Genomic DNA, 26502 nt, shown 5'->3' on the forward strand with positions numbered 1-26502 from the left:
GGTCAGGGCCGAAGGTCGTGGTCAGATTTCTCATGCTGCCACAGAGCATACTCCTGACATGCTATTATTAATTTCAGGTACAGCTTATTTATTATCATGTCTGTGTCTCTAGTAGAAACAAAATGATCAGCATAATCATATTCCTGAGATACTCTCCCTGCCAAAGGAAAAATGGCTACTTTTCCCAATGAGGCATGTGTCCTGGGCAACATACCAATTATTACATTTCATACATTAAACTTTTACCTTAAAGGTGAACTACAAATTAAAGTATGAAGAATTCTATCCACTTCAGCAGTTATTTCTTTGCCCCCATTAGCCAGGCTAAAAAGGGACATTCAGAACATTAATACCTAAAAACAGACCCTCCCACCACTTTTTCTTTTAAAGCTCTCAAGTCCAGCAAAGTCTAATCCTATCTGGCTGGTTGCCATTCTTACTAGAGACCATGCCAAAAAATACCGGTGAGTTCATGAACATCGAGTAACCTCTTTTCCACTAAAGTATCACAGAAGCAAGAGAACAAGGTGTTTAAACATGGGTGTGTGCATGCACGGTGTACAGTCCTTTGAACTTTGATTGGCCACTACTGTGTTTACTAGAAGGATGTACAAAAACTAGGGGATCCCCTGCCCCCTAACAAAAAAGAACTTTTAAGAATCCATGAAACAAAACGAAAGTCCACTGCCTGCCCCACTTAGATCTGTTCTTTTGCGTGTGGTAGATCTGTCCTCTTCCTGGACCATGGGCATTTTATAAATGATTGGCTGCAGAAAGCAAGCAGTCTATTCCTGTCCCTCTCAGCCTGGCAAAAAACACCATTAAACAGATACTAATGAAGTATCACAATATTCATATTTCATCTGCAGTTTACCCAACTCCTACACAAGCTATCTTTGGAATTAACCCTTAAAAATCTCGAGACCAAAGTTGTTTCATTTTAAAGCATCCCACAGAAATAAGAAAGCAGTGACATTTTCATGCACATACAATCATGACCATACAGTCTTTGATATGATAAACTGCCAAGAAGAGACCATAGCTGTCTGATTGCCAGCTGTTGTCTGATCCGCAAGGATACCATTGGGAAACAAAGGGATTGTATTATTACTTTCCAATTCAGAAGGTTTTTATTAATATTCTTGTACTTTTGGATAAATAGAAATGTTGCAAAAAAAAAGAAAAGTATTATTTGCTTATTCTGAGAGTATTATACCTGTGCAAAGCCAACATTTGTATAGTTGATAGGGGGCACAATACATAATTATCAAAGACTGAAATACATTGGATCATGCAGCAAGATGATAAAGCGTGGCAGGAAGCTGACGCAGGGAGAAAGCAGGGTGACAGCAGAGGAGAGATACCTTAAGGTAAGCCCTGCATGTCTTCTCTCGTTTTTGGAGCTTTTTAGTAAGAGAAAAGAAAATCAGAAGTTAGATGAACATCTCTAGAAAGCTGCCCCCAAAATACATATGTATGTAAGTAAAAAATAAAAACAAAAAACAAAAAACCCTCAAGTAACTCTCAAATTATATGGCAACTTTGCAATCCTATCTGGTTTCACTGAGTATAAGACCATCCACCACTAGTGGTCCTCATTTAGTGGGAAGGGGCATTAAAGGTCAAATCCAAGCTCCTCAAAATTGAGGGAGATGAAGGGACTTTGTCAAGGTGGCATTGACAAGATTTGAACATAATTCTTCTGATTCCCAAAACAGCATTCTTTCACCTTTATCATATCATGTTTCCCTATATTACTTAGGTAGCTAGGTGGTACAGTCAATAGAGAGTCCTGGGTCTGGAATCAGAAAGACCTCAGTTCAATTGTGACCTCAGACACTCACCAGCTGTGTGATCCAGGGCAAATCACTTAACATGTTTGCCTTAGTTTCCTCATCTGTTAAAAGGGCTAATAATAGCACCTACCTCCCAGGGCTGTTGTGAAGTTCAAATGATATTATAAATGTTAGAAATTATTATTCTTGCTATCACTTGCTATTTTTCTTTCTAGGACACTAAATGAAGAGGTATGAAAATTCTGGGCACAGAATTCACACCGAAGGAAAGAAATGTGTAATCTTCAATGCCTTATAAATTTTAGGGAGTATCATATACCCACCCAGCCTTAGGATCTGTATCCACTTTTATACACTAATTCTACCAAAGGGGACAAAGACGTGTACTAAACTGAATATCTTCAGATCAAAATAAAATAAAATGAAATAAAACTGATTTGAAGTAATTAAATAAGAAGTGGACTGAAAAATTTAAGTTCCACTCCCAAAGGCTGTCACTGGAAATATTCATTCAATGATTACTAGTAAGATATAAAAATCACCATTTTTTTATCGTCTGCTTATGAGGCCAGAGGAAAAGGCAGCTATAAATGACAACAACTGTTTGAAAAGTCTGCCAGTTTAATGCCTACAAGATGCATTTTGAAGTGAGGAATCTAGTCTTTGAAGATTGTCAGCAACAGAGGTCTGCCATAATCTAATTGACATTATTTACATAATATTGCTGTCCTGTTGTCCTGCCTTTAATCATAATTTTCTTTCTTGGGAACTGGAGCAAATAAGAATTAAAGAGGAAGAGGAAGAGTATTCAGCAGCAAACTGCTGGGAGGAGAAGCCGCCATAGGAAACTCCTAATTACAAATGACAAGACCCCTCCCTCTCCATACCTTGTTATAACTCCGCCCAGCCGAATCCTTCTCACTGGGTTTGAGTTCCTGCAGCTGAGCATCTAGAATGTCCACCAATTGTTCCATCAGTCTCACAGATGAGCTCACATCCCCAGCAAACACAGGTCCTTTGGTGTGTTTAGCCAGCTCATTGGCAAGACTAGCAGCATTCTCTCCACTTCGGATCTGAAATGACAATTTATATTATCTCAGCAGGAGCCCATGTTCCGCTCACGGCTTCCAAGTTGACTCCCAGCATACCTTTGCTGTGGCAAAACGCCCATTTGTACACACGTCAAAATCTGCAACTAATTGAGACCAACAAACTTTTTCTTTATCTGGGAAGATGAAAGGTTCTTAGATCCTTGACACACAAAAGAAATTCCTTAATAAGCATTAAAAAAAAAATGAAATCAGATTGGAAATTTAGGGCTGAGGCTCCCATTTCATCTAACTTTTAGGTTTGTTTTTTTTTTTCCCCCTTGCTATTATCAGACTGGTTCATATCAGTGTTGCAGGTATTTAAAAGTCAAACTGAAGTGGTCTGGGACAGGTGATGATTATCTAGTTTTCATTACCTCACAAAGATTGATTGGGAGGGAAGAAGAAAACAAAAGGTGATCCTACAATATGCTGTATATGGGATTTTGCTTCGAATGCCATCTTAAAAGACATTTTATTTGTTCTATCATCATCTGCCAACTAAACATCTGTTTGGGTTCTGGAAATTCGGTTGCACATTTAAATCTATTTGATTTATTAGGCCTATGTAGAATTCATCTTCTGAACATTAAATCAAAACAAAACAAACCCGACCCAAAACATGCTAAACATGACTGAAATTAAGCAAGCATGTATGCATTAAAAAGCTTAACTTGGTAAAAAAAATATACCCCAAAACACATGCAGGCTTAACTTTCAATAAATGGTTCACCGACAAAAACTATGCATAATTCTTCTACTTTTAAACTGAACAAAGAGCAATAAAAATGGTTTCAACATACTAAGCTGAATTATTTATGTTCGAAGTTAAAGCCTTTAATCACCAGTGTGTATCATATTAAAAGATTCCAACCAACCTTCTGAGCCAGCTGATTTACCCAGTGTGAGGTACAGTTGCTAAGATCAGGGCCCTTAGGGTTCCATGTGCCGGTGGAAACCATGCAGAGATACGAGGCAGTTCCTACAACAGATGTAGAAAACAACAGTGAAATTGAAACCATTTTTCTGCATGCATTCAGGAAATCAGCTCTGCCGTTCCCGCTCTGTGTGTTAAATTTTGAATAAACGCTAATGGAGGCAGTTGACAATAACTGACGAAAACGTTGGGAATAACCCAGATTACAAACAGTAAATATAAAGTCTGCGTAGAAATATCAGACGCTTACAGCAAACAAACCAAAAGCCCTTCGTTTTCTTGGAATTTCTCCAAAGTGGGGCTTGTAACGAGAAAGGCAGCTGTAAGCAATCTTTACTATAGTCCTTGGGCAAAAACCTCAAGTATAACCTGTGTCCTCAAGGATTCGAGGGTTTCGTGGCCTGTACTCAAAAGGCCTTTTACAGATTAAAATCTAAATGATGCCCGCAGACACTGTATTATCAAACTTTACAAATATGGCGATTGGAAGTGGTCCTCCCAAAACGGGGGCATTCCGTGATGCTTTGAGTACCTCCTGAGGACTCTGTGTGCATATGTATATATCCATGCACACACACATATACATGAATATTTTTATATACATATATACATATTTCACAGGAAATACCTCTCGTTCCCTTGGGACAAGGCCGTTCTACCATCATTCCTCTTTGTGTCTGAGGCCACCAAATCCCCCTGGCTTCTAAAGCTTCGCAGAATCTTTCTGGCGGGGGAAAAATACTTGTTACAGGAGGAATTTTGGTTGTAGAAACTGCTGGAGGTGGTTTAGTCCCTTTGCTTCCTTCCTTTGTTCCACCAGCTAAAGTTGTGCTCATGGGGCCTTTCTGTGAAGGAGTGCTTGTGGTTGATACTGTGGTTTTGAACAGCTCAGCTGAAGAAGTTACTGTCACTGCTGTGGTAGGCACTATGGAAAAAAGATGAGTGTGTTAATCCCAATTTTTCAAAAGTTCACAAGAATCATTGAGAATTCTAGTCAGAGAAAAAAAGACAATTTGATTCAATTCTTCTCTAATATGGATTGCAGAGGCAGCACGTGGATGTGGATTATACAGAATGAGAAGGCATAAGGAGTGGATGGCTTATGTGGCCAGGTGTCTCCATATTGATAAGATTTTTGGATCCACCACTGTTCTAAAATAATTTTGACGTGCTTCTGACTTGAGCATACCTGTTTTTGCTGTTCTGCTGATTCTACGACTGCACTAGCATGGAGTGTACAGACACAGAGCCTAGAACACTCAAATTTCTAGACTTAGGGAACTGACTTGGGTATTAAGAGGTTAAATAACTTGCCCTTGGCCATATAGCTTGGATAGGTCAAAGGCAAGACCTGTGTTCTGGATCCAAAGCTATTCTTTGATCTACTGTATCACACTGCTGTTTAGGCTTTTAAAATTAATATGCTACACAGCACCTTTAGGTAGGATTTACCTCCTAGTCAAATATATATATAGCTATTTTAGGGCCACTTCTTTGTAACTTCTTGCTAACACAAGCTGAGGTATGTTATTCAAAAGCCCAGGAGGAAATACCGAGGGACACTCCAATGATGAAAAACATGATTAACCAAATTCCATTCAGTGTAGAAAGAGTAGAAAATAGAGTCATTTAAGCTCCTGTTCGGTAAACAATCAAATATGATGCATCAACAAAATCTGAGTCCTATATAAGTAGGGCACTAAAAAAAAAAAAAACCTTAAGTCACCCATTCTACACCTTGCAGGAAAACAATTACTGTAGCTAGATCTTCCCACCCAGCAGTCATTCTTGCTTGAGAGAATTCCAACACGCTTGATTAGATGCAAACAGAAGAAAAGTCTAGCAAGCCTGTACTGTTTCTATACATCATTATCATCTGAGGCTTTAACATTTTTAGTTTTGATAAAATAGGTATGAAGGAACAACTAATTCCAGGCAGAGGCTAGTATGTAAATTATTCTATGTCAAGATGATATTATCTTGAATTTGAAATCTGCACACAAATGGCATGGAGTCCTTTAAAAAAGTTTAAAGCATAAAATATTTGAAACATAAAATCATTTGGTGTTTTATTTCCTCAAATTAAAAAAAAGTTATAACCTGAATATGACTGGAATAGCAGGTACAGTAAAGCAAAGCTATTTTTAGTCCTACAAGACTAATTTCAAACTGTCAGAAATAGCTAGATATGAAACACTGCAAAGCTAAAAATTCACCAGTGCATTCTTTTTGTCATCACTGGGGAAATAGGAATGTTCTTGGCTCTCAAATTCTTCCACAAAAAATACATGAAAAAAAGTTCTTGCAATTAAGTTTACGTTTTCTCTTTTATTATTATTATTAAACCGAGAAAAAGATAATTTTTCAGTCACATTTATTATTGTATTAAAATAAAATCCTGCTCGAGAAAATCATGTTATAGAAAATTACATGTGTAAAAAAAAAAACCAAAAGTCCAAACCAGAAGATTAAAATTGCCCAGAATTAAATTGATTTAATTCAGCTGATTTCAATTAATTAATTTAATTAAGATATTTAAATTAATAAAATAATGTGAGCACAGGTTTGATTATATCAAGAAAGTTATCAGGAGCGTACATTGAATTTGAAAAAAGCCTCTCCGTGCACCTGTTTGGGAATCTTAGGTAGCAAGTCTCATTTTTCACTAACAGTAAGTGCATAATACTGTTGCTTCCGCTTTTCTTCTCCGTCTCCAAACAGAAAGTTCTTGAGCATGTGTTTTATTTCCAGGGCATAATTTATTGACTGTTTGAGTGCTGCCTCCACATTTGAGTCAAACTTCATGCCTAGCCAGCTGCTTCAAGAACCGATTCAAACCTGTCTATCTTCCTCTGTAAGCACTTGCCTGACATCTTGTGAAACCTCTGTAATTTTCTTTTGATTACAATGCAGTCAGCCTTTCAGTGCTTTCTCAATTAACATTTGTCAAAAACATCACAATCTTTGCAGAAGTGTCAAGTAACTTCTGCTCATCTAGGGCACCGGTGCAGGGAGGAGAGAAGGGGATGGAGAAGGGGAGAGAGAGGCAAATGGTTCTTCCAGTCACGCTCCCCTGTTTTCCATGACACCCTCTCCTTATTAGTACATTAGGGAATGATGGAAGTACTTCATAAGAATATTCCCATTAGCATTCCTGCATGGCCCTGTTGCAAGATGACTGGACTCCAAGTCCAAGAGGCTGGAGTTCGAATCCTGCCCCGACACTTGCCAGCCATTACTAGATCTCTCTATACCTCAGTTTCTCCATCAGTAAAATGGGGATAACAGCACATATCTCACAATAAGAAGGTATACGTATAAAGAACCATGTAAACCCAAAAGTAATATAGAAATATGAACTACAATTTAATTGCCACACTTGCATTTTTCATAGCTATTCCATTACTCTTATGTTATCCTTACCAAAAAATATAAGCATCAATAAAGGGACTGGTGGTGACAGCTAGGTGGCACAGTGAATACAACACTGGCCCTGGAGTCAGGAGGATCTGAGTTCAAATCCAGCCTCAGACACTGAACATTTACTAACTGTGTGACCTTGGGCAAGTCACTTAACACCAATTGCCTTGCCTTCCTGCCTCCAAAAAGACAAAAATAAATAAATAAAGGGATTGGTGACAACCACCACAATCTGAAGGGGTGTGGCCATGGGACTTTGCGTAAAACCTCAACCCACAAGTACTCGAGGTAGCTTCTCAAGCACATTATGTTGCACAGATTATGGGCCTGAATTGGTAGAAAGTGATCCCTTATCTAGGTTTTCCCTCTAGCAAAGAAATCCCTTAGGCACCATTCCAGGAAACCCAAAAGAGTTGGAACTATGGCTATTTTTCTGTCGACTTTTTTTCCTGTGATGCCATATTATGAAATCATTTTGCCTCTTTCTATTTTTAAAACTAATTTTTATATTAAGAAAAAAAAGACATTTAAGGAGACTGTATAATGTATTACTTAAAAATAAATCACTTAAACGTTTATAATTTCTATGATGGTAACATGAAGACAAGCTATTTAGTGGAAGAATAAACTCATTTTGAATCAACTATTCAAGCAACGAAGAACGAAGAGTTCATTCCTTCCCAATCCCCACCACACAGCTTGTGAACAGGGTTAAAAACCAGACAAGAAAGCCATTGCTTCTAATTTTGTTTTATAACATTAGAACTTTTAGGTTTGCAAAGCACTTTCCATATGAACTCATTCTACCTCACAACAATCCAGTGAGGTAGGTGCTGATGCTATCCTCATTTTACAGATAAGAAAATAGGCTGAAAGAGGTTAACTTACTTGTCTAAACTGTCGTGTGGCTATTAAGTTTCTGAGGGAGGATCTGAACTCAAGACTTCATGATTCCACATCCAACACAATACACAGCATTTAAAAAAAAATTCAGGTAGAAACAAAATTACTTTTTCTCCCACTTTGGCATTGGGTAAATGTTTTTTCTAGATCCTTTTAAAGGGGTCTGTGTAAACCATGTCCAATTTGAAACTTATTCTTCATGCTTGCTGTATTTAAACCATGTTTAACTGTTACTGTTAAAGCTGTTTTCAACATTTAAAAATTGGTAAGTAGCTGTAAAAGACAGAGTTTCAAGCAAGAATTTATCACTTAAAGGTTTCATAAGGACAACCCATTTGATATCTGGTGAAAATAAATGGGTGAGGGGCGGCCAGGTAGCACAGTGAGTAAGAGCACCGGCTCCAGTGTTGAGAAGACCTGGAGATCGAATCCCAGGCTCAGACACTTAGCACCCACCCAGAAACACCTGGCCGTGTAACCTTGAGCAAGTTACTTAACCCCAATTGCTTAGGGGAGGCCAGGTGGCTCAGCGAGTAAGAGCACCGGCTCCAGTGTTAGGATAACCTGGATCAAATCCGGGCTCAGATACTCAGCACCACACCCAGAAATAACTGGCCGTGTAACCTTGAGCAAGTTACTTAACCCCAATTGCTTTTGAAAAACAAAAAGAAAGAAAATAAATGGGAGATATGGTAAAGCTCCTCAATAGAGAATAAGGACCGTTAAGAAAACATGAAGACCTGCCCTTCCTCTTGCAATAAAATTATGGTCTAGTCGAATTTAAAAGCTTGCAAGGAGCCTTGGAGATCACCCAGTCCACCAGCTCCCTTCATCCACAGAGCTGAAGAAGCTTACTTCCAAACCTGTGAAGAAGCATATTATACACTAAGCATACTTAGAAATATTGCCAAGTTAGTCAAGCTTCTAGAAGGGGAGAACAATTTGGCTTTCTAGCAGCACTGGAGAAGAGAGGGCAAAATTGGTTAAGCAAATGCACCCATTTAACTGGGACCCTAACAGTTAACTGAGACCCTGACTCACCATCATCTGTAAATTGGGATAGATTCAGGATGGCAGTTGTAATTGAGATATTGGAATCTGCAATCAATTTTTCCTTAAAGGAACTGAATTGAATATGTACTTTTAAAATTATAGTACTAGTCTCAAATTTTCTCTCTAGCTCTCTGAACTTAACTCTTGTTAGCAGAACAGACTTGGCTAGGCATCCTTTCCGTACTTCATAAAGCTAAATGAGTGTTCATTAAATAATCTTTTCTTCATTATGTTTTAAAAAAACCCCACTGATCACATTTTATTGAGCACTTAACAGCTGAACAAGAATGACTTAAGAAACAGACATTTGTGCTATTTAGATCCTAATTCTTTAAAAATAAAATATACCTAACTTTTAGTGGAAATGCCTTCTTTTTTTCCTCACATGGTTGAAATATCTAACTTCTTAAGTGGGACAAAATAAATACCTGTCATGTTTTTTTTTTCTTTTTTATTTGAGAAAAATAGGGAAATTCAAAACCAGACAAGATGTGATCCCACCGTGTGTCTGGAATATAAACGTTGTGACCTGATTAAGTAAATCTACAGTAATTTGGATTAAAAAGGAAAAAAGAGAGAGAGAAATGAGAGTTTTATTGTTATTTGTTTTTGTAGACCTATTCTAGAGCGATTTTGTGAGACAGAAAACAGGCCAAGACTGGATAAATAAAAATGGAGTAGAAAAACTGCTAACATATATAATAGGAATAATAACATAATAGGAAAAACATACAGACAATGGGGTCAGAAACCCCAAAGGAGAGAACATGTAACAAATAAAAGCCCTATATCTAAATGCATGTAAAATACACTTTTTTTTTTTATTAAGAATGGGGGTGCAAAACCTTAAAATAAACTGGGGGAAAAGTCTTCTAAGTGTTAAGCTAGCATTTTGCAAAGGGGTTCCTATTAAAAGTTTACAAAGAGTGAACTGTTTTTCAGGATCCTTTTGGCCAGGGCTACTGTGTGCGAGACAGAGCAGCAGACCCAACACAGAAGACTTGTGAGTGAATTTCACTCAAGGCAGCCAGCTTCAGCTGCACAGAGCCCACAGACCTAATTTCTCCCATAACAGTTTTATCAGCTGCTTTGATCAAAGTGCTGTTGAGGTTCACTGTGGCTGACTTCAAGTTCCAAGTTGGAATAGCTGTACAAAATGGCGATCCCAGGGAGAGTGGAGCACGGAGCACAGGGCCTGAAACTCTCCCAGAGCACATGGTAGAGGAACTATGAGGAAGCTGGGAAGCCTTAGCGACAGATAATGGGGTCAGACGGGGCAATGGTGGGATTTATGTCATATGCTTATTAAAAAAAAGTCTTGGAGTCACTAAGGATCAAATAATAAGACTTGTAAGTCTCCTTCAGAAAGGTTTAAAAATTGGATGGGATATTTTATCTTAAATTCTGCAACAAAGTCAAGGTATTTTATTTCCCTCTGAAAGTCACTTATAGAATTAATGTTTTAAAAAGGAAGGGGGAAGGTGGGGACATCATCAACTGAAGTAGTGGTCCAAACAAGAGACTTTATAGTGTTTATTATTATGGGGACATGGATTATTTTATAATTGTACAAATCATCTCTGAAGAGCCAGGACAAGTTGACAGGTTTTTTTTGGTTTGTTTGTTTGATTTGTTTTTTCCCCACTATAAGCGAAGTTCCACCTGAGGGTGGAAAATTTTCATTTTTTCATCTTTGTACACCCTAGTGTCCAGTACAGTACTGGGCACATAGTAGATAATTAATAAATATTTATTCAGTGAAATAACAATGAATGAATGTCGAAATATGACATTATGTATATCTTAAAACAAAGATGAGGGAAAGCAAGAGCTGAAGGATTTCCAAACGGAGATACAAATATAAACCATCAAACTGCTTCAAAGCAATCATAAGCTCACTATGACTTTGCTCTCCTGTATACCCTGACCCAGAAAAGTCACAGTATCTTATGGCCATCATAAAGGCAATGAATGGCCTTTCTTCTGAGCTGCTGGAGACTCCTTAAAACAAACACATGTTATCAGAGACTTCTTCATCTCTAATAAGGACATCATGTTCTTTTGTTTTTTTTTTCCATTGACTTAACAGGTATTTCTAATCAGGTTTATTTCCAAGCCTTGGAAGCATTTGCTGTCCACCTATTCTAAATAGCAATGGATTTTCCTAGCTGGAAGAAGACCAGAGATTCATTTCCTTCAAAGATACAACTTTCAACAGCTGACAGAATGATAAAGGCATAAATAAGGGACTGGGTCACTGTAAGGTCAAATTCTAACTATGTTCCCCTGGTGGTTTTTGACAAACTTATAAATAAGGAATGCTTTATATTAGCAAACGAAAAACACCACCGCCACCAACAAAACATCAATACCATACAACTAAGGTCAAGGATAAAACCCAAATTTCTGGTCTGAGGAGCAAAATATATAATTAACTTAAGAGAATGATTCAGAGACATTGCTACTATGGCCTTTCTACCCAGGAGGAAGATTTAAGTGTTGAAACATTCAGCAGCGGGATGTTATTGGTACAGCATGGAGCTGACAAAGTCAAGACAGACACAGATTAGAGATAGAGAGCCCAGAGAACAAGTCAATACATCATTACTGTCCCTGTTACAAGAAATGACACAGACTCCGGGTTCTCTATCATGACCCCAAATTAGAAATTCAACTACAAGTGACTCTGTCTTTTCCTTTTAAGGTCCTGATCCCATGACACTGTTCAGAATTAGAAAGAAAATTTTCTTATGACAGATCTTTAAAAAAAAAAAAGGTTTACTGGACAAGATAAAAAAATTCTCCATCCTAACTACAAATAACTTTAAATAATTTCTGTTTCCAAAATGTCATATAACTAAATTATAAAAAACTTTGAATTAATTCAATACATTCAACTGCTAATCTGGAATAAAAAAATCATGCAAACAAGATATGAGTGTAACCTATAAAAGAGTATTTTATTAATTCTCATGTCATGAAAATAATTTATTTTTAGTGTAAAGGCATTGCTCTGATCACTGCATCCACTCCAACACAGTTTCATACGCAGGACTAACAGATGTATGTTAATGGTTTAAGGCAGTTTCTAGTGGAAAACTGAAAAGTAGAAGGGTTCAAATTATTCTGATGAAGATTCTTATTATTCTTATGTGCATTGTCATTTTGGGTTCATCTAGTCACTAATGGGAAAATGATTTACAACTACAACCAATTTACAAGAAGCAAGAAAATATAATTGTATGTCACTCACTTCTGATAAGATGTTGGAAAAACTTTTCCTCCTTCTAAGCAGCCACAGAAGACTGTGATTGGGACTGCAAGAACATTTATGCCTGGCAATGCACATTAACTCTGCCAAATCCCTTGAGTCTCCTAACACACATTTCCCTCAACCACTGGCGCCAAGAAGTTAAAAGGTCTGCATGGAGATTGTAATCAATTCAAAAGTCAGGTAGGAAAGCACAAAGCTAACAGGTATCTAGCTTGAAATTTATGAACTCTTTTATTTTTAGCAAAGAAAAACTAAACTAACATATCATGATAAAACATATTACAGATAAAACCTTAAACCAGTTTTTAAAAAGTGACACTTACTATAATAACTATCACGTTACTGTTTTCATGTAAAAATAGCCCAAGTGAGATTATGAAATACCACTCTAGCACACGGTGACGTGACAATATCAATTCATTCATTCCCTCACCCGACATTTATGAAGGACCTACTAAGTACAGACTGTTTAAATATAGTTAGGAAAGGAGGAGGGGGAGAAGAAGAAAAAGAGGAAGAGGAAAAAGGGCAAAAGGAGAAGGAAGAGGAAGAAAAGGAGGAAGAGGAGAAGAAAGGAGAAAAAGAAAGGGAAGAAGAGGTGAAAGAGGAGAAGAAAGATCAAGAAAGAATAAGGCTCAATAGACTAATTCAAATGGAAGTATATTTTAAAACGTTATTTGAAATAAACTACTAAAAAATCCCGTGCAATTGTCAATAAACAAGTATCCCTACCTTGGGCAGGATCCGGTGGGCCAAATTCCAGAGAATATCGTAAAATGAAATTGTTGTTCCACACATAAAGTTGATTATCTCGTGGGTTGTAATCTACTGCAGCAATGTATTGGTACTGATTGGGAAATGGAACATCAACATATTCCCCTTTGTTTAATCTGGTATTGTAAATATAATCAATTGCATTCTTGCCCGTTTCACTTTCATTGTCTTGATAGACTGACCGAACTACATACAGGACTCCACAGATCATAAAAGCGTTGGAGGCAGCACGTTTATCATAAATGGTCTCCCAAGTTGCTTCAAATCGAAGAGTATATGGATTCAATTGGCTGATAACTATCATTCCATTGTTCTGCTCAGTGGCATAAATAACCCACAAACCATTTTCATCAACAGCTAAGTCGATATCAGTCTTCCCTCCCCATCGATATGGAGAAGTATCATGGTAGTTAGCATAGTTTATAATTGCCTCTCCACTTTTAATTCTAGTCCTCAAGTCAAACTTTACGATGTTCCTGGTTCTTTCTTTATTAAAAAACACAGCGCCATCATAGACAACAAATCCAGTACCATCCACCCGATTGGGAAGTTTGTATGTTGTTGTTTGGCGGCTGTTTTGGAAGTCCTCCAAAGAAGCATATTCTATTAAGGTATCCGTACGATATGGGGTCCACGGCATGAAATAAATTTTATCTGCAGCCTGAAGAGGGTCTTTGCACCAGGCACCTGCTTTTTGTTCAGCCTCATATATACATGGCGAATCCACAATTGCTTTCAACGTTCCAGGGCAAACAAAAACTAACAGTCACAGAGAGAAGACAAGAATTATAATGAGTTAAAAAAAAATACATAAAGGTAAATAACTGTAAGCTATAATGACAATGAACCAGGAAGGAAAGATTCATTTCAGCAGCATGAAATTATAGCTCTTTTTAAAAAAAAGTGATGCAAGTACCATCCACCTTTCTAAAAGTTACCGTGTTCAATGTATCAACATAGAAAGTGGATTGGAACAATTTTCACAGTTCAAACCAAAGCTTAATGGCATTCTTAATTGAGTTGAAATTATTTGTGTTTTACTTTTGCACTTTAATCTTGGGCTTCAGCAATTTATGCATCAAAGGTTTTTAGCTACTGTCTTGCAACACAGGAAGTATTTCATTTAAGTTCATACTCCTCACCTTTCCCCACCACCAGCCTCCTCTCAAGCCCCCACAGTGATATGCCCAAATAAAACAAAAAGAAAAAGAACAACCAAAAAAATAACAAAAACAGTAACCGTCTGTTTCAAAATTTAAGGAGAGAGACTTAAAACAAAGGGGTCTTAATTTATGAAAATAAAATAAAATAAAATACAAGTGTACCAAAAATGCAATTAGGAACAGAGTGTACATAACCAAAGCAGTGAAAGGAACAGACCAGGAAACCCTGTAACCATGGCATGCTATGGAGAGGGTTCTGGAAGCCAGGCAGGATGGCACATTAATAACAAATAAGTACCCAAGGGTGTGAGAAAAAGAGGTACAGTATGAAGAGAAACAGAGAAGGTTCCTTCCCATCCCCACCCCCACTCCCACCCCTAAGGATTTCGGGAACTAGAGCCCACCACCTGCTTTAGTAGCCCAATTTTTATTGCAAACAGTCGACTTCCCTGGGAGGTGCACTTATGAGATCCTGCTGATTAGTAGAGTATCGAGAGTGTTGTGGGGGAAGGGGAGTGAGGAGGTGAACATCCATAAGGCACATAACAAGGAGCTGGGGTTTGGACTGTATTCAGTTATTTACCTTTTTGCTCCACTTCTATTTTAAGCATCGGGAAGGAAAAAATAAAAAAAAAAGAGTGCAAGGAGAAAAGAAAAAAGATTAACATAAATTGACTATTAGTCTTAAGACTGAATTAGTAATAGATGCTAAGTATAGGGAGAATAAAAGCTGTACTACTTTGGATAAAGAGAAACAGACAACAGGAAAACCTAGCAAGAGAAAGATTCTAAAGTTACATAAATGAACATGGATCAATCATTTGAGTAGATTAAAGAGGCAATACAGATATGGTGGCATGTTGCTTCACTTAGTGCACCTAAATAAATAATGAAAGCTTTCACTAATGCATGGTATACATACTCTCCCCTCCCAAATGTCACTCAATAATCTCACCCAGTCCTATTTTATATAGGCATGCACTACACACATACACACGCTCACACACTCACTCACACGTGCGTGCACGCACACACACAGATTTAGCTTTATTTTTTTTTCACATTAGCCTATCGCCCTTAAGTTCAACCAACATTGATTTTTTTTTAAAGGTGAGAGGGAGAGTAGGAAATTATTGGCCACTTTATTAAAAAAAAATAAAACCAAAATATGTTGGTGTTTGATTCAAATTTTCATAAATACTGATAAGGCCACATTTTTATCCCCGTATAATTAGGTTAGATTATGTGGACTTGTGGGTTAAATAAGTGACTAGGTTCCTCTAGTTTCAGATCTTCTACTCTGTTAAAATTTGATTCAATTTTATTCCTCCTCCCCCAACCCTTTTAAGCTTGTTTACCCTGAAGTCCTTAACAAACTCTATATAATCTAAATCTAATACTTAAAAACTAAGCTTAGAAAAATTGTAAGCAAAATACATACAAGAGAAAAGCAAGCACAGTAGGCAAGGAAGAAAAGGGAGAAAGAAAAGTATTGGTTAGCTTATTAAGACAGTCTCTTTATCATCATCAAATTCACTACAGAACACCAAACTGGCATGCAGAAATCACCATACAGAGCACCCAAGGCAAATCCCAACACCCCCCCCAACTCTACACACTCCATAAAACAAACCTGATTAATACCTATATTACAGGAACGATCCCCCTCCGCCTAACCCCCCCACCTGAAATCACCCCACCAAATTAAAAAGGATTACATTGTTACATAAGAATTCTGTTGCTGAAGCGTCTCCTCGTAATTATCAACAATTAAAAAAAAATTACACTTGAGGAGACTTTGAAGTATGTTGCCCGGGTTTCATAAAACCAGCAGAGGAATGAGGATTGTTCTAGCCTTTTCTTATAACAGCAGTGCCCAACTGTATGGGCATTACCTATTATGCTGACGACTCAGAGCTCAGGCTGTATTGATTGTCAATGCTACACACTGACCAGCTTCTGCTGTTACTGCTGGTGGTGGCTGTTATTGTTGCTCTTGGGTGGTTTTTGCTTTTTTTGTGTTTTTGTGTTGGGGGGCGGGAGGTAGAAAGTTTCACAGAGAAACAGTTTTAGCCAAGGAAGTGGCACTCCCCCTCTACTTTTGCTGAGGTCAACTGGTTTAATAAGCACTTACTATACACCAGGCACACTGATATCTTCAGGTAACATACTTATTTCTCTCTAATTTCTAATTCTAGATTTATTCAAGTAAATAGACTGTTTGGGGCTCTCTGCAATTCGGAGTTAATGACTTGCAGATGATTCCTTCTGTGCACATAATATATGAACCTATTCCTCAACGAAGACCAATATTGTACCTGCTTGGAATCAATAATGGTAGGGGAGTGATAGAATGACAAGGAGAACAGAAATCATTAGTCTGATGTCTGCATTACAGCCATATATGATTTGGGGGGGGATAGAGGGTTATAGTCATTGAACAAATGTTACAAATTCCATCAACTATGAATGGAAAATAAAACATGTAATATACATGTATGTACATATGCATACATATATCATTTGTCTAAACCGCATAAAAGGTCTAAAGCAGAAATATAGAATTTAACATTTTGTATTTATTACAACAAGCTGACTTCTGTTATACAAAGTATTAACATACTGTACAATCAAGGGGAAAAAGTCAGGTACGGAATTATTTGTTTCTTTGTGACTGAATTTAAGTGTTACTATATTTGCTGTCCTGATGAAAAATGAGCAGCTATATCCAAATTTTAAGGATAACAGATACCACTTGGTTAATCATTCAGACTAACATTTTAAAATGCTTAAAAATTCAACCCGTATCAAACTTTTTCACAGAGACCCTAAGAACAAGCATGCGAATTCCAGCCTTTTATATGTGTATGTATATACATATATCTACACACACACACACAATGTCAAAATTCTAATATCATCTCCCCATTTAAGGAACATTTCCAGGCAACTCTCATAACAGAGTAACATAATTAGTGAAATTGGCTTTCTTTCCCCAAGTGCATTATATAAATTGTTACTCGTCCTAAAAAGGCTGGTTACTAGTTAGTGTACAAATCAGCCAAGTCCTTTTCCACATCTGTAGAACAAACAAATATACATTACCTACCATTGTCAATAGAGGATTGCATGTATAGGCAGGAAAAGAATCGGTCTCAGAGAAACTGAGGCAGATACACACACATCACCAACACGTATGTGCACACGTGCATGTGCATATATATACACATATGAAAACAGACTCTATAGCTATAGTGACATAAAACACGCTTTATTCTGAATTCTCTCAAGGCATCTGTCCAATTTTAATCACTATGTGAAACTTGTAGCAATATTTTGTGGTGCAATTTCTCATGACAAGATAATTAGAAATAAAGTTATTTACAAAAAAAAATGATACAAAAAAATGTTGAGGCCTGGGGGGGGGGGGGGGTGTTAAAATGCTAGCTGAAGGCTTCATTCACCAAACCCTTCTACTATATCTTAAATTTGTTCAGGGGATCATGGGAAAGAGCCGGACAAACTCTCAGTACTTCTAGTAGTGCTCAAGAGTCTTATGCATATGTGTACATGACTATTTAATTATATGTGAGGTATTCAGATATTATATATAACATATGCATGTTTATCTCTGTGCATGTACCTCCAGCTATGACTAAAAGTCTGTGTATATATGTACGTACTTGCTCAATCATTACATATGAGGCATTTAGATAGTACACATAACATTTATCTGTGTATATCTGTGCATGTTAAAGGATCGAAATAATACTAAATTATTAGTATTGCTAATGGTTTCTGCTGAATTCATTAATATCCAAAAATTTCTATGAATACTGAAATTTTTTTTGACATTAGATGTGGAGGAAGAAAAATACATTTTAGGATTTTTATGTTCCTGGAGGATTTGTTTTGAATAGTTCCTGGTATAGTGCCACGTGACAAAAGACACCCCCCCCCAAATGTTATTGAATGATGACATCATTTCCATCCAATCAGTAAACTGTAGAAAGAGGCATGCAAATTCAACTTGACCATGAGGGAGAAACACAATGGAAGAAGAGATTATGTGAAAGCCAGACCCTAAAAAGAACAGCAGATAGAGGAGACAGATAACAGAGAACATAGTAAAGGAAACTCTTTTTTTAAATGTAGCATGGAGAGATGATGACGGAAATCATGGCATTTGAAATGCTTTAAGAATGATTTTAAAGGAGCCGTCTAACGGGTAAAGAGTTTTTTCAGCCCTATGGAAAATTTGTACAAATGAAACTGTGTGGCACCACTATATATAGGACAATTTTATTTTCTTAACGTGTCAGTAGGAGGGAAAGAAAAGCCACAGACCCATTGCTGCCTCGTGCCAACATCTAGGAAGTGAAGGTAAACTGAATTACCAGTAAAAAGAACAAATACTTTTCTGAATCTGGCTCTGTGTTAGAGTTTAGTGCTCACACACAATGGACTAGACTTCTGAACAGCTGAAAAGGTAAAATTTCTGAAAGTTAGAATGACCAGGAGATATCCAAACTTTTCCCCCTCTCAAACAGCATGAGAAATTACTGAAGTCTGAAAATAATATGTGCATAATACTGTTCTTGGTCTATGGCCTGGGTTACAGGGACTGGCTCCAGGGAGACTCAACTCTTGGCAGCTCTGACTCATTCCATTGTTAGGGTCAGGACGTGTATCCCTTTTTTAATTGGAGGACTGAAACCATGCTAAATTCAAGTAAAAACGACTTTGTGGAACAGAATAATTTCGGTTAGCTCAAAACAACACAGTTTCTCTAGTGGCAAAAAGAGAATGATTATATAAGCCACCAATATTACGCACAGGGGAAATGGAGCTAAGATCAGTGCTCACAGTAGGCTTCCGATCCTACAAATGGTACAGGGGGGAAAAAAGGACACGCACACAAAAAAGCATCCATTTAACAGTAATACGGGAACACATAGCAAGAATAAAACCAAAAAGATGATCTGTGTTTGGCCTTTAACTGATACTCCATAACCCTAAATCAATTTCATAGTAGAAAGCACTTTGGCGGGAGGTCTTCAAACTTTTTCATTTTTAAACATGTTGAAAGAATAACCACCTTCACTGGCAGTTTGAACATGATGAGTCTCATGCCAGAACTCATTCTTTTGGTTTCTAAGTCTGTAAATGCTACGATTTCAGTATGCCTCCAAATCAGATTTTATTCGTGCTTATGTTGGGGGGGCAAGCACTGGCCAAGAAATCTGGCTTCAGATGAATTATTGGCTTCTAGGTCATGTGACCACCTGTCCCTTTTGAAATGACAAGAAGTAATTACAGGAAACAACCCAAAATGGTGTCACAAAAAAAGTAAGGGATATATTTAAGTTTTCAAGTTGATTTGAATGGGATGGCTGAATGTGTGTTGAATAAATAAAAGAAGATTCCGAAATGTAAATGCTGGTTATTAGAAATTTGAAGAATTCACAGCCTCAAGTTACTTGCAATTCTTTTAAAAGTCTTTTAGAAATATTTATGTTCTTTTCTAAGATGCTACGAAGAACAGGTGCTTTTCTACAATTTTGTTCAACGTGTTTCATTTGTACTGACTTTGAAGAGCGGCATGGACAAATCGGCTGCTGAGTCGGGCAAAGAAAACTTCCCTCAGCAAAACTGAGCAATGTCGGAAGCAGTTGCTTCCATTACCTCGATGGTGACTTTTACCATGTACCAAAGTAACCACAGCAGCAGGTCGTCTTTCAAGGGACCCGGGATTAAAATTGAAGTCAATTCCTTCTTTAGAAAGCTGTGAGCCAAACCAATTTGTCAGCAACTGGTATTGGGCAAAAGTACAAGTTTCTATCTGGCCTATTGAATAGCTAATTCAAGTTTGTTTTCTGGAAAAACACTAGCCTTAAAAGCCAAACACTTAAGAACACAGACAGACACTTGGCCAGCGTCACATTATGGCTTCCTTCCACACTTGGTGAAGCTAATTGGAGGCCCTAGTCTGTGAGTGCTCTGTATGTATAATGGTTCTGGAGGCCATAAACGTATGCTTCTCTTTTATGGAGTTGTGTTCCAGCATCAATTGGAAAGGTTAGAGGAAGTGAACAAGAACAAAACGTTTATACTTACTATAAGGGACACATTCATATTGGACTTCAAGGTATTTGTATGTTCCAGGACAAGGGTCAGGAAATACATCTGACCCAGTAACTACTATGCATTGTGTTCGGTTGTTACACCTGTAATGGGAGCAAAGAGAAAAGCTCATTAATTTAAGCTGGAATCTGAACTTGTAATTCACTATCAATTCAATGAAGCAACAGGATCAACCAATATTAGATCAACTGAAGTTCATAAATCATGTGTATCAGGACAATAAATTTCAATTCATGGCTATCTGATTCCATAATAACTCTGAATCCATGCTTTATTAGAGACTGTAGCTATAAAGGGGAAAATAACAATCTTTCATGACGCAAGTCATTTTTATTGAAATGTTATTTCTCTGCTATTTGGTTATTTAAATTATAATATGAAGTGTGAGAAACAACTGAAACACAATCTTTTAGCCCTGAACTGAGAAAGGGGGGAGGAGAGGGAAGGAGAAGAAAAGGGAAAGAGAAATGAAGAAAAGAATAGGAAGGGAGGGGGAGGAAAGACAGACAGAGAGAGAGAGAGAGAGAGAGAGAGAGAGAGAGAGAGAGAGAGAGAGAGAGAGAGAGAGAGAGAGAGAGAGAGACAGAGACAGAGAGAGAGACAGAGAGACAGAGATTAGAAATGAAAACAGAAGAGTCTAGCTGGTGTTCTTGAAGGTATTGTCAGCAAACAGGATGGAAATACTCAATTGAAGGAATTCTCTCTAAAAACCGCTGATAACTCACTGGGGAGTTTCATGAGGCACATAGATGTGAAGTTACTGGCCCACAGTCACAAAGGTAGTAAATGTCAGAGGCAAGATCTTGGTCTTTCTAATTGTAAGCCCAACACTCCATTCACTAATAGGCATGAAAGCAATTGTTCAGCCACTGGCAACTTGTAAGATGATTTCTCTACCACAGGTATTTTCCACCCCCTTAAATACAGAATCACAGGCCAATGTGATACACCTCCTGTCCAAATGTCCTTCCCCACCCATAATGCTAAGATTAATTTACAAAATCTTCTGTAAAAATTAACACAAGAGGACACAGATAAGAAGTTATGATTTAACAATTCCCTAGAATAATCTATCTGGCGAGATTCCAAGTTCAAACGCTGCATTATTCCAATGGCAAACCTCTTAGACACATACATCTCTTTCTCTAAGTTAGAATAGGTAGACTATATCTTGATTGAACAAAATAATACATATTTAACGTCTGTACAGTGGCCTCTATATCCATGTCCTTTTGATTCATCTGAATCAATGTTATCCACTTTTGGAAGGGGTCCTATGGCAAGAGTCATGTATTCCAGAATTGAAATGGAAGAGATCAGGAAATAAAAATCCAAAGAATGAACTAAGGTCCTAAGAGCTAGTTAGTGGTAGAGCCAAGAATTAAAACCAAATCCCCAGAATGATTAGTTCACTGTTAAATTGTTGGCTCCTGAAAAAGAAACTAATAGGCCCATAAATTACGAGGTGCAAGGCACCATATACATCGAATCCAACCCCTTTCATTTTACAACTGAGGAAACTGAATCTCTGAGAAGTTAAATAACATGCCCAAGGTCAAAGAGATGCTAAGTGGAGTATTCAGAGTCTGTTTATCTGGCTTTGTTTGGCACCATCAGTAATGGACAAGCACTGAGAGGAGTAGGAAGAAATATTTATTACTGAAAAATCACAGAGATAATTTTTCTTGGAGGGAGAACATAAAGGGGTATAACCTCTATAATAAATGGACTAGTCTCAAATCAGATTTGTCTTGGCTCCCTGGAAGGATCACAAAATCTGATTTAACTTTTAGATTTTAAAGTGACAAAATTTCAAAGAGTAACACAGGTCAAAGTGTAATACATTGACCTTGAAGAGGAAGTCTTGTACTGTTATTCAAATTATATTATAATGGATATTACTCAAATATGATCAAAATGATTAATGACCATTTTATTTTCATTAACTTATGATAAACTATGACCTCATAAATCTATCACTGGCATAATAACGTTGAGCATATGAACAGTATGAATATAATGATGCCAAATTTGTCTGAAATGTCCTTTTAAAAAAAATTCCTACTGTAATAATCTGTTTCTATTTGATTTCCCTTTGTTGGGGGCGCGGAATGTCTCTGTGCTGTATAAGTGAAGTAAAGAAATGAGAACTGTGGTAAAAACTGGTGTTCTGGTCATTTTAAATTGCATGTTATTGAGGTTTAATGTAACTCAATATATAGTGCTGGCTGGATAAAGAAGGAACCCATATCTATGTTATATGTATACACACGCTCGCACAGACACACACACGCAGCATAAAGGAGAAGAAAGTGAGGTCAAACTTATATAATGACTTCCTTTAAATGATCATTGGCCCACTTAAGGTTACTGATCCATAACATGATAGAATCATACATTTTGAGCAAGGCAGGACCCCAGATATCACCTAGTTCAGTCTATTGTGCCTCTCTCCTGCCTACTTATTTTTCCTCCTTAATAGATGAGGGAATTGAGCAATTGACTTTTCCGACATGTAAGAGAACTCAATCACTTATTCCTTGCATTTTAATAAAAATCTGATAAACTCAGAAAACATCACTAAATCAGCCACATAACTATAGCAAATGGAGATTAAGTGGGTTCCTCCTCACTGAAGGTCTTGAAAGGTTGGATGATCATTTAATAGGCATTTTGTAGAATGGATAGTTTTTTTTAGATGCTGACTGGACTAGCCTCTGAGACCCTTTCTGACTCTGAGACTGTCTAATAAATAGTTAAATACAAAGAAGCATGAGTTCTGTTTTGGGCATGTTGATTCTGTCACAGATAGGCGGAAGTCATCTTTAAGTTTATGTAGGTAATATTAATAATCTTTCCATGAAAATAGAGTATTTGTCAGTACATTTCCATGTATATACATCTTCATTCAAATAAAACAGAAAAAAAAAGCATCTTACACAAAGGGAGAAAAAAATTAATGTTTTTTTTAAATCCCCCCATGTAAATTTCTTTGTATCAGTAATGTTTTAGATGAATTGATTAAAATTAATAATATACTTAAAACTAAATCTATCAGATTCATTAATAAATTCCTATTGTGCTATTATTATTCGAGTTTAAAGATCAATAACATCACAACAGCCAGAAGAGGAAAATAATGTTTCTAAGTAAATGAATCTTACATGACTTGAAGGCAATAAAATGTTCTGTGTGACCAAAGGAACCTGAATTCCATATGGGCCTCTTACTTTCTTCTCTTTCTCTGTGAAAAGTCAAAGACTTAAACCACTTAAACCACTAACTTTCCAAAGATTTCCTTGTCTTGTCTTATTTCACTTTTGAATTCTCCAAAAAGTCCTGAGTTTGTACCTAGGCATATATGTGTCTTTTATCTGAGGACTAGTTTCTCTAGGTTCAGAGAAAACTTGTAGTGGATACAGTGCCAGGCCACAAGTAGAAAGATTCATCTACCTCTGAGTTCAAATCTGCCCTCAGATATTTACTAGCTATGTGACCCTGGGCCAATCACTTAAACCTGTTTGCCTCAGTTTCCTCCTCTGTAAATGATCTGGAGAAGGAAATGGCAAAGCACTCCATTATCTCTGCCAAGAAAACTTCAAACGAGTTACAGAGTTTGGACACAACTAAAACGATGGAAAAATTAAAAAAAAGATTGGCTATAAGGAACTAAGTTCACTCAGCTAAAGAAACTCATAAAGCCCATCTTCTAAGATGAGGGGGAAAACAACGCTTCTGTGTCAGTGGAGGGAGCCCCCATACTCATAATTTCATTAGCATGAAATCTCCATTACCCTTGTAATACTATAAGCAGTGGATGATTTTGGAGTAGTGGGTATGTAGCTCAGAGGCATTTAAGTACCACCTCTGAACATATACTGTCGCTGTGAATCTGGACAAGTCATTTAACCCCTTAAGGCTCCCAGGCAATTCTCTAACAATAACAGCCAGTGTTTTTTTAAGAGTACTTAAAAGTTTGCCAAGTGCTTTACAAATATCACATCTCACAAGTATTATCTTTAAAGCCATATATTGCTGAGAAGGTCCTCATCTCTTCTGGCAGAAGGCTTTTCCTATAACATGAAACCAGAGTTCTGGTCAAAATAATTAATTAACCAATATGCAGTTGATATGCTGCATTGGTATATGATTTAAGGAGATCCACAAAAAGATCCTTGACACGTTGATCGGACGGACCCCTTTAGGAGGACGTCGAGGAGGATATGGATAAGAAACAGAGAAGATTAAGGCACAGACAGCTTGTAACCTCAATTGCTAGAAGGAGTATTTGCATCAATGAGATCACGGACCCAAAGTACTGAAGAATAATCAATGAAGAAGAGATGTAAAATTAAAAGGATGATTAGAATTTATGTAAAATTTTCTTAATGAACTTAATAATAGCAATGCTTTTTTCTAGTAATATGAATTATAAGAAACAAGGGTGATGATCTAATGCTGAGTGCATCAGAAGCATATAGAGGGACAGTATTTAATTATTTCTTTGGGAAAACTTAAAAGAGGGTCTAATAGCAGCTGTGCTACTTAATCACATATGCTTTATCACATATACTTCAAAAAAAAGATGCATCTCTGGCAAAAATAACACTCTCCCCTGGAATGCTAGTTGATAAATATTTCTAAACCCAAATAATGCTAGAAATAAAATTACTGCCATTTGGGGGGGAGGGACATTATGTCATTAGAGAAAATATTTCATTAATAATTAACCAGGACCGTTTCGTTTGTTTTAACCACTGCAATTATTTCTATGCAAAAATATTGTGAGCTTGATCCACTTAAATTTGTCCAAGTAAAGGCAGATGATTAATCTAAGATATGGCTGTTTCCTGGAATTTAAGGAATATAAACACTCAGACATTTAACTGTGATTTGTTTTTGTTACATCTAAACTACCCTAATTTTGAGGTACCTTAAATATGATAATTAGATTTTTTTTAAATGTTGTACATGGAAAACCTTTAATAGCCACATTTCATTATTTTTTTCTATTATTCCATTACGCCTGTCACAATAAGAGTGTAGCTTTATTCCTTGATATATACTATGTAAGACACAAAATGGTATAGTGCATAAAGAGCTGCCCTCAGAACAAGGAAGGCCTGGGTTCAAGTCCCACCTGACACGTAGCTACCTAATGGTGGGATCCCAGAAAAATTAGAGAACCTGTTAGTAACTCAAAGCCAAGAAGGACAAACTCAAGTAGAAATGAGTGCCACTTATTGGTATGTAAGGATCCCTGCAGGTGCATACTAAAAAAAACACATGTTAACATTAACTGTGCTTTATTGCATTTTTATCTATTTTGTTTAACATTTCCCAATTATATTTCAATCTGATTCCTGCCATACTCAGAGCAACCAGGAGATCATGTATTGGACACCTCTGTTCTAAGGGACCCTTTTTAAGACACTAAGTAACAGAGAAGTTGCTGAGGTGACTGCATTACTTAAAAGGGTTCCCAAATCAATGAACTCACATATCCTAGCTCTGTTCCCAATATATTAAGTAAGTAACACACGGGGCTTAAAGTTGAAATGTCAGGTTGCGATGTAAAGTTATTTTTGTATGACATGCTAATCAAAAGTTATTTTTGTATGATATGCTAATCTAAAATTACCCTGATAAGTATGAAGTATCATCTCATATCTGAAAAACAGAGATTCAAGAATGGAAAAAAAATGTTTTGCAAATGACAAGAAAATGACCATAAACTGGAGAAATCTCTTTTGTGAGTTCTGTGACACACAATGCACCAAAACAAGAAGAAGAAGAAGCAGATTTCACTCTCATTATATAGGTCAAAGAGCCCTGCTTTGGAATTACACACGTGTGAATTATTACACTTTGCTACTCATTCCTACAGTTGTATTTTTTTTTTCCACTTAATCTACAGTGAGAAATTCCCATTCAGAAATAAGGCCAGTTG

The 26502-nt window shown here is 37.0% G+C and overlaps 1 protein-coding gene across 13 annotated transcripts in view; it reads right to left on the reverse strand.

Annotated features, from left to right (window-relative positions):
• ADGRL2 (adhesion G protein-coupled receptor L2) overlaps window positions 1–26502 on the reverse strand; it is a 372405-nt gene that overhangs the window by 43212 nt on the left and 302691 nt on the right. For 9 of the 13 annotated variants that reach the window (XM_069094616.1, XM_069094613.1, XM_069094615.1 and 6 more), the window contains 6 exons: window positions 20526–20635; window positions 13204–14004; window positions 4450–4746; window positions 3763–3866; window positions 2684–2869; window positions 1365–1403 (listed from right to left, as the gene is read on the reverse strand). In XM_069094616.1, coding sequence (XP_068950717.1) covers window positions 1365–1403; window positions 2684–2869; window positions 3763–3866; window positions 4450–4746; window positions 13204–14004; window positions 20526–20635 — 1537 coding nt within the window. The remainder of the gene's footprint in view (window positions 1–1364; window positions 1404–2683; window positions 2870–3762; window positions 3867–4449; window positions 4747–13203; window positions 14005–20525; window positions 20636–26502) is intronic. The other 4 variants (XM_069094620.1, XM_069094624.1, XM_069094621.1 and 1 more) reach the window with 3 other exon arrangements.

This window comes from Petaurus breviceps, unplaced genomic scaffold (assembly GCF_028583685.1).
Source record: "Petaurus breviceps papuanus isolate PSGF00001 unplaced genomic scaffold, PetGlider_PUasm1.0 220, whole genome shotgun sequence".
Lineage (NCBI taxonomy): Eukaryota > Metazoa > Chordata > Mammalia > Diprotodontia > Petauridae > Petaurus > Petaurus breviceps.